This window comes from Dioscorea cayenensis, chromosome 17 (genome assembly GCF_009730915.1).
Source record: "Dioscorea cayenensis subsp. rotundata cultivar TDr96_F1 chromosome 17, TDr96_F1_v2_PseudoChromosome.rev07_lg8_w22 25.fasta, whole genome shotgun sequence".
In the NCBI taxonomy this organism is placed as follows: domain Eukaryota; kingdom Viridiplantae; phylum Streptophyta; class Magnoliopsida; order Dioscoreales; family Dioscoreaceae; genus Dioscorea; species Dioscorea cayenensis.
Window position 1 is genome coordinate 17,571,467 of NC_052487.1, and position 10,165 is coordinate 17,581,631.

The window sequence follows — 10,165 nt, forward strand, 5'->3', positions numbered from 1 at the left end:
AGATAAATTAATAATGTCTAAGAATGGTTTTTCATTGGGAAGGGGGTATTGTAGTCAAGGTTTATTTATTCTCAATGTACTCAATGTTAACAATGGAAATAAAAAGCATCCTCTTACGCTTACATGGTGAATTCAATTGATTTATGCATGCTAGATTGGGACATGTGAATTTTTCATACATCAAGAGAATGAAAGAACTAGGGTTGATTCATAACATGACAGATTCAATAAAATTGATAAATGTGAGATTTGTGTAGAATCTAAATCTACCAAAAAAATGTTGTAAGACTATTGAAAGGGAATCTCGAATTACTAGGTTTAATTCATTCGATTTAGGTGATTTAAAAATATTCAATGACTAGAGGAGGAAAGAAATATTATATTACCTTTGTTGATGATTACTCTAGATATACTTGTCTTATACTTGCTTAGATCAAAAGATGAAGCATGTGAAATGTTTATGAAATATAAAAAATGAAGTTGAGAATCAACTAAATAAGAAAAATCAAAAGACTTAGATCGAGATAGAGGAGGAGAGTATGAAGATAATATTTTGAAAAACCTTTTTGTGAAAACCATGGCATAATACATGAGACAACTCCCCCTTACTCACCTGCTTCTAATGGAATAGTCGAAAAGGAAAAAGCAGAACTCTTAAGGATATGATGAATGCTATGTTAATTAGTTCGAGGCTCCTAATAATTTATAGGGGAGAAGCCATTTTTATCGACTTGTCATATTCAAAATAGAATTCCTTTTAAGAAAAGCGGTAAAACTCCTTTTTGAATTATGGAAAGGATATGCACCTAATTTAAAAAATATCTTAAGGTTTGAGGGTTGCTTAGCAAAAAGTACTTTTACCGATTCTAAAAAGAGGAAAATTGGTCCCAAAAACTTTTGATTGTATGTTAATTGGATATACTTTAAATAGTCTTTGCATATAGATTCATAGTTGTTAAGAGTGACATTATGGAACCTAATACTATTGTGGAATCTAAAAATGCTGATTTTTCGAGATATTTTTTTCCTTTGAAATCATGTGTTGATAACATTGCACATTCACCTCATATTTCTTCTAATCTTGATTCGATGAAATGTTAATGCCTCTGATTTTGAATTAAGAAGGAGTAAAAGGACTAGGAAAGAACATAGTTTTGGAAATGATTTCATTACATTTCTTGTGGAGGATGACCCTCAATCTTATTCTCAAGCTATCACTTCTATTGATGTCTGTGTTTTGGAAAAGAAGCTATTAATAGTGAATTAGAGTCAATTTTTATCTAATCATACTTGGGAATTAGTAGATCTTCCACCCTGGTTCAAAAACTATAGGTTGCAAAATGGATTTTTAAGAAAAAAACTTAAAACCCGATGGGTCTATTGATAAATTTAAAGCTAGATTAGTAGCTAAAGGATATTCTCAAAAGATAGACATTGACTACTTTTGATACTTATGCTCATTACTAGAATTTCTTCCATTCAATTTTAATTGCATTAGCGCTATTAACAATTTAATTATTCATCAAATGGATGTTAAGACAGCTTTTCTTAAATGGAGATCTCAAGAAGAAATTTATATGGATCAACCCGAAGGGTATGTGATTCTAACAACAAGCATAAGGTATGCAAACTTATGAAATCTTTATATGGGCTCAAACAAAGCACCAAAACAATGGCATGAAAAATTTAATCATGTTTTTAGTTTCCAATGGCTATTTTATAAATGAATCGATAAATGTATCTACAAACAGAAATTTTCTAACGATGTGGGTGTTATAATTTGTTTTATATGTAGATGACATGCTTATTTTTGTACTAGATTAGAAATAATAGTTGAGACAAAGAATTTTCTTGCATCTAAATTTGACATGAAGGACATGGGTGAAGCACTATTTTATTCTTGGAATTAAAATTTCAAATCGGATGATGGAATAATGCTTTCACAAGAAAAATTATGTTGAAAAAGTATTAAAGAAATATAATCAATTTAATTGCAAGCTCTGTCTCAACTCCATATGATAGTGCTTTTCATTTAAGCAAGAATAAAGGGATTAGTGTTTCTCAAAATGAATATGCACAAGTAATTGGTAGTTTAATGTATTTGATGAACTGTACTCGTCCTGACATTGCTTATACAGTTTGCAGATTGAGCGGATATACACATAGTCCAAATAAGGATCATTGGATTGCCCTGATCATGATTTTAAAATATTTGAAAGGAACTATTGATTTTGGACTAATGTATTACGGTTATCCTGCGATGCTGAAGGGTATAATGATGCTAAGCGGATTTGATTCGGGATGAAACAAAAGTCAACAAGTGGATTTATTTTTCACTTTAGGGAGGGGTGCGGTGTCTTGGAAGTCTTCAAAACAAACTTGCACAGACAAAATCAACAATGGAGTCGAATTTGTTGCACTTGAGAAAAGCAGCACTGAAGCGAGAATGGATTAGGAATTTCCTCAGCGATGTTCCCTTTGGAAGAAACCAGCCCCTTCGGGTTTCAATTCATTGTGATAGCATGGCTCGCTATGTACAGAGCCAAGAGTAAGTCATATAATGGTAAGAGTAGGCATATCACGTTTTAAGACATAATATTGTTAGGCAATTGCTTGAAGATGGAGTGATATCACTAAGCTATGTAAGATCGGGAGGTAAATCACGCTGATCCATTAACTAAAGCACTAGGTAGAAAAGCGGGTGTGAGACATCGAGGAATGGGATTGTGCCTATAACAAAACTCAACAATGATAGTAACCCAACCTGTGTGATTGGTAAATCCAAGAAATAGGTTCATATGGGTAAAAACAAGTCATTGGTTGTTTTGGAGATACACTATTTATTTCTTTATCCCTTCCTATGGTGTATAGTGTAATTGCAATGTAGAAAGGATGAATTTGATTCTTAATGAATTCCATAGTTCAATTTTGAATGGTGTATTTAATTGCAATATTACACCTGATGGATTCACCTATATAAGTGTGAAAGTGGGGCCGCTTTCTATGAAAAAACTTAGGCAAGTTTTTCTAGAGCACTTATGAATTCCAGGTTTTGGCGCATGGCCGAAAGGTGCCAACCCGATTAGAGTTGCTCAGTTTTCAAGAAGGTAATGTGATTTATGAGACGATTGATTTACAACAAGGAATGCAGGTTCATAGAAATTTTATTTCACCAAAGTTCCTGTAAGTCACTTCTTATATATTCTAGGAATTAGTTCATAGCCCACAAGGCACTAGTTCTGATGCATTATCTTCATCGTTTCTTTCCCTCTTGTCACGAATATTTTTGAAATGGGGGATTGTTAGAGGGCCCATATTCTTTAGCCCATATTGTTTCAAAACATTCTACTAAAGGGTTTAGATACCACATTGCCTAGCTGAGGAATTCATCCACTTTATATATAGTACTATTCATTATCCTTTAACCTTGCTTGAGTGGTTATGCTCTCTCTACTGCCAAGCGCAGTGCAAATTTGAGGGTTTGGATTCGAGGAAATTAGCTTAGAAATTACGAACTCACGTGGGCGCATGGTGCGGACACGAATGCACCAGTTTATTGGGTGCGATCCACGCCCATAGGTTTTTACCTTTTTGCCCTTTATCTTATGTTTAAAAATTTTAATTTTTGCGCCTTTTTAAAGAACGGCTTCACGGTTCCGGCCGTGTCTCTCCTCCCTCAGCGACCCTTCGAGAGCCGGGACGTTGCCGTGCCTCTTCAGCCGTCCGCCTTCCGGCTATTCATCCCCTACTAAAAACCCCGATCCATCCCAGTTCAAAACTAACTTTTTCTTCTTCTTTCTTTTTCCACTCCCGTAAAACGAAAGCACTCGTATGTTCTTCTGTTACGGTGCGTGAACAAAGAACTTGACTGTTGAATCCTGGAGAACAACGCCATCCGTGTTCCTGTCGCATTGCAAAAAGGAGGCGAAATTGTTTTTAAGGACAGTGCTCCTGCACGCCTCAGTCCTCAGTCATCCCGTTCCTGTTTCTACTCCAACATTAGATCAAAATTTCCAACAAGTACAACTAGCTTTTTTAGAAATTTAAAGCTATACTAGAAAGCCCTTTGAGAATATATAGAATAAGTTTAATGATCCTTTGACCCTCAATTTGTTCCACAAATAAAATGACAAGGACATCTGCATTTGTGGACAACACATTTTATCAGACTTAGAGGTGCCCCATAGAGAACGATTGAATTTAATGCTTGGTTGAATAAAACGCCAAGGACGTCTATGCTAAAGTATATAGAAAAGGGGGAAGAAGATTGCTTTTTCTTAACCTCCTTAGTAGCCAATATATCCTCTTAGAGTCTCATTTACAAAAACCCTAGCCTTGGATATAAAAAAGATGGTCATGATATATCCATTATATCCAATAGAAACTGAAACAACGAGTTGTGTGAATGTCATTTAAGAAATCTCAATCAATCGTATCAAATGCCTTAGTAAAGTTAATTTTAAATATATTCCTTTTTAATCTTGTAATTCCGAAAACTAAATTTTAGCTCCTCAGCAATGATAATGTTATTTTTGATGCACTTATCTTTGATAAAGGTTGATTAGGTATAGTTTATCTACGAGTTGAGCACTATATTCAACTTGATTGCCAAAATCTTAGGTATGATTTTGAGAAATGAGTTAATAAAGTTGATTAAGTGGAAGTTAGAGATATTACTTGGGGACTCTAACTTAAGAATAAATGTAGTATTGGTCGAAATGATGCTTTCTATATTAGCTATGCTTTTACAAAATTCTTTATAGAACTTATGGAGGTCATTTTGGATGACGCCCTAGTTATTTTAAAAGAAAATAATTAAAAAGTTATCTAACCCATGAGCTTTTTTTGTGCGTTCAATTTAAATGTTGCTTTCTTAAATTCCGCATGAAAAAATGGGATGTCCAAGATAGTAAAGTTAATATTGGATTTGCAGGTCATGCTTGAACTGAAGCGAACATTGATGAACTCACTAGCAAATAATAATTTCTTATTTTTTAAAAAAACAATAAATTGTGAAAAAAAAACAGTTGCTGAACTCCATGAAACCCTACAGGGAGGACGTACAAATCCTTTTCACAAGAATTAGCCCATTCTGAATCTGTCATTCCATGTTTGTGCCCTTACCTAAAGGTCAAGCAATTCAATTTAATAAAAAATATTTTTATTCTATTATATATCCATTCAATTGAGGGGGTGTTTGGTTGGCATGCTTGGAATGGGAATGAGCCATCAATGAGTCCAACCCTTTGTTTGGTTGTACATGCATGGGAGTGAGAGAGGCGTGGGGAAGGAGTAAAATCAGTGTGTCATTGGTAATCACAATCCCCTCAAATTTGAGAGGATTCTTCATTCCTTTATGATGCCTTGGAGATAAAATGACACTTTTGCCCTTGCATTGAAACCATGTATCCTATTTTACCATTTTTTTAATTTAATTTTTACATTCATTTTTAACATTCAATTATTAATGTCAAAGTATAAAAATTTTTTTAAAAAATGAAAGTTTATAATTAGCAATTTAAGTTTTATAAAAAAGCTCCTTAATTTTTGATATATGATTAACTACGATAATTAATAAATAATTAATGATCCCAATGAGCTATTAAAATTAAATATTTATTTATAATATTGAAATCATTTTAATATTTTTAATATTTTTTTAAAAATAGTTGTCACTTAAAAAAATTAATTATTATATATATAATTATATTTATTTTACATAAGCGTATAAAAGTTAAAAAGTTATTTTTATCATTTTTATAATATTTATTTTATCTAATGAGTTATTAAAAATTAAATATCCATTTGTAATAATAAAGTAAATTTAATACTTTAAAAAATAGTTATCACATACAAATCATAATTAAATAATAACTAATAAAAATTTAATCATAATACTAACAAATATTTAAAATAACAATTGTTTCAAATAATAAAAAAATAAATAAATAAATTTAATTATAAACAACAATTGATTCAAATATACTTTTAATATGTTATATATATTGTTATTTATTTCTATCAGGGTTATAAAGGTCATTTTACCAGTATTTTTCTTACTTTTACTTTTACCCATTCCCGATGAACTACCCTCTTATACCTCACCAACCAAACACGTCCTTCATTCCCAATCCCTCTCCACTCCTCCTCATTTTCATTACTCCTTCACCCCTTTCCATTCTCAATCCGGGAACCAAACTGCCCCTGAATAGCATGGAATCAGCAATAATTTAAGCTGACTTAATTTGGTTTATAGGGAATTATTTGCCAACCAAACACAAACAAAAAAATTTAATGACAAGACATCCAGGTGGGATGTGAACATCACCACCAATGTCCACTAGATTACTATTTTAAAACAATGTCCTATTACCTTATTTTTTTCACTAATGCTGACTCAGATGGGCCCCATTCTTAATTAGGAATCCATGACCGGCCTTCCACCTAACTAATTTATTCAATTTTATTTTTAAAAATTAAAATTAAAATGCATGTTTTTCATACTACTTGCTAGTGGATGGATAGATACTGTTTATTTCCTAATTGTTGAAATGTCTTAATCACTGAGATAAGTACTAACTATGCACTATGTTGGTTGGTAGTTAGGAGAAGCAACTAATTATATTAATTATATAAATATTATTTTTAATATATTAGTTTGTTTTCCTTCTTATATAATTTTTTTTATAAATTGGAAATAAACCGCGTGTTAGGTGTGCATGAATATAAAATTTTTATCTCAATATATGTGTCTTCACCACCTTATGTAAACTCAAATTTAAACTCATTTTTTTGACATAAACAAAAATTTTACTCAAAAGATTTAATGCCAATAAACAAAAGTCTTTGGATTTTTTCTATATAGATTATCAGTGTAATTAAAAAACTATCATAGTACCTTCCAAAATATTAATTAAATATTTTTATATTTAATAAAAAAATATTTTTTATTAAAGAAAAAATATTAAATCGAAAGTCACCTTAATGCTCTTAGTTGGAAAATTAATTAGTTTATTGAAATACAACTTTAGCACAAGAAGAATAAGTTCTTCCACACTGTTCAATCTAGTGCCAACCAAAAAGTGTTACCTTGCAAACTATATCCAGCCTCAAACAGCCATACTATTCTTTTCTTAAACTATATATATAGACTATAAAGTGAAACTCCACCAAAATGTTGGTTTTCTTGAAAAGAAAAAACACTCTAGTCTCTAAATTATATTATGTTGTGTTTAATTAAAAATAAACAAGAAAATATATTGAAATAGAAAACACTTTATAAATCTAAATTTAAAAAAAAAATTATTTAGAAAAACAATTTAATAATATAGAACGTGCAAACAGAGGTGAAAAATAAGAAAAACATGTTAGAGAATCAAAGTCAATTTCCATTAATAATGATGAAAACCCACATGTGAAACTACCATTTCACACCAAAACAATTCAGAACCAAGGCTAGATTTTATACCAATTATATATCAAATATAAATATCGAGTACACATATATATATATGAAATCAAATCCTTCATAACTTCCAATTTAAAAAAACACCACCTCTTTCATGTACAATTACCTCCCAAATCCCATTCATAAAAAACAAAAATAAAAACAAAAACAAAAACAAAACAAAAACTCAACAACAACATCAAAACATATAAAAAAGAAAAAACCTTGAACTCGCCGGAGAATTCTCACCGGACGGTAGAGGCCACAGCCTGAGCCCACAACCGGAGACAATCCTTCATATCCACTCCTTCCACCGGCGCCGGAATTTTCCAATTCCTCAACCTCCTTTCCTCCTCCACCTCCCAAGCCTCAGACAAGTAAGGCCTCACTACACCACCACCACCTTCTTCATCATCATCATCACATCCATGTCTTTCACTTTCAAACTTCTCATCATCACATGCAACCCTTCGCCTTAGTCCAGGAACAATAGACATGAGTCTGGGATCAGTCTCTGCGTCGGAGAAGGTAAATCCAAGGTCCATGAAGCCTTTGAGCTCCTCAAACTCCAAGTCTGATAAGCTTTTGGTACTACTACTTCCTCTCCTTCTATATAATCTCCGTTTAGAGTGCTTATTATTATTATTATTCCCTGTCTTCTTGATTTCAATGCTTGTGTTCTCTTGAAGAACAGTACTTTCTTTGCCTGAGAGAATGGTTTGGAGTTTAGAATGAGAGTTGGTTGCAGTTGAGGATGAAGGAATATGAAGTAGTTGCTCATCACTTAGACTTCTCCGGTGACTTCGTATACGTTGAACTACTTTGATGGGGATAGGCTCCGGCGCCGGTGCCGGAGGAGGAGGAGGAGGAGGAGGGTTGTGGAAGAGGATTGGGTGGTAGAACCAGAGGGTGTCAAAGAGGGAGAGGAGAGAGTCTTTTTCTTTTTCTTTTTCTTGCTGTTGGTTTTCCATCAATTGAGGGTTGGAGGCTTTGGAATGATGAATGGAAACAGGAAGGGAAGGTTAGGGTTGATTGGTTGGTTCCTCGCTTTATATGTAGGCTTTTGTGTGACTTTTCTTTGTTTATTTATTGCCAAATTGATATTTTGTTTTGATATTAGCCGATAGAATTTGGTTTTTCTAATTTTTTTTTAAGTTTTATTTATGAGAAATTGAGAATGTAACTTGTTTATATTTGTGGGAAGAGAGAAATTGAGATATTTTTAAGATTATTTTTTAAAAAAAAATTAGAGAGTTCTACATGAACTTTCAATTGAAGGGAACCGAAAATGAATTATTATTATTATTATTATTATTATTATTATTATTATTATTATTATTTATCATTCACCCAGCTAGATAATGAGAGCCATGTAGAAAAATAGACCTCAATTAGCATGTTTTTTTTTATATATATAAAAATTTAAATCCCAAACTAGTTATTTAAATGACCAAACTCTAAAAAAATATCTTACAAAAATAATATATCTTTGTTTAAATCATTCTATGTGTCATCCATAGAATATTAAGTATTAACCATGGTTTTCTTCACTTGCTTTTCATCAAAAGATTAAAATTCTTTTATTTCTTTTATATAAAATTTTTATATCTCAAAGGTTGATTAAAACTACCAAGAATTATAAGAGAGATACATGGAAAACTTAGACAAATAAAATTAAATAAAAGAACAAGTCAAAAGTAGTATTCTTTAGTGAGATCTAAAGTTAAGAACAGCAACAAGAAACGAATATAAATCACCATTATTTTCCACATAGTGAAGGTTATGTCATCTTTTTTTTTTTTGTATTTTTTTTAAGAAAAAAAAAGTTTCTTATTCTGTGAAAGAGAATAACTTTCCTTTCAAGCAATTGCACAGGGTTGTGATTTATGAATTTAATTTCAATAAAGTATCAACGCCAACTTTAGTACTGAATTATTTATTTATTTTTATTTTCTAATTTCAAAGAGTATAATTCAAGTTATCTTAGGTGATATATTGTTAAAGTTTGAGTGTAATTCACATGACCAATTAAATTTTGTGTATTTTCCATTTATGTCCCAAAATAGTTTAAAATCACTCTTAATGTGAGGGATTATATATATATATATATATATATATATATATTTTTGAGAAAGGCGATAGGCGCACGAACCCGGGGACGAACACGTGAGGGAAAGCAACGCTCACCAATCGACAGCGCTCTCACCTCGCAGCGAGATGGGTGATCGAACTCGAGGAGCCACGCTCGACACTCGAGGCGAATAACCCTACGCAAGGGACCCAATGCCAATAGACCAAATGGTCGTTGGCGTGAGGGATTATATTTGAGTTAGTGCTTAGATTTATTTTTTTTCTAAAAATAAAAATAAATGAAGAGGAAAAAACAAATGATAGTTTATTTTTTTATAAAATTTTTTAGTTGACTTTTTATTAAAAAGCTATATAAAAAAGTAAAAAATAATTTGTAGGAATACATAAGTAAATACTATTTTTTATATAGATATATAAGAAAATTCTTATTACTACAAGGGGTATGCAAGCAAACAACCATGTTTGATTTTTTTAAAAATAATAATATATATATAGACATATAAAAAAATTCTTATTACTACAAGGGGTATGCAAGCAAACAACCATGTTTGATTTTTTTTAAAAAAAATAATAATATATATAGACAGATAAGAAAATTCTTATTACTACAAGGGGTATGCAAGCAAA

At 31.5% G+C, this 10,165-nt stretch overlaps 1 protein-coding gene across 1 annotated transcript; it reads right to left on the minus strand.

Annotated features, from left to right (window-relative positions):
- Positions 1–7,692: 7,692 nt before the first annotated feature.
- On the minus strand, positions 7,693–8,418 carry LOC120281187. The gene has a single exon (XM_039288078.1). The coding sequence runs from the start codon at positions 8,416–8,418 to the stop codon at positions 7,693–7,695; it is 726 nt and encodes a 241-aa protein (XP_039144012.1).
- Between the last annotated feature and the right edge of the window lie 1,747 nt (positions 8,419–10,165).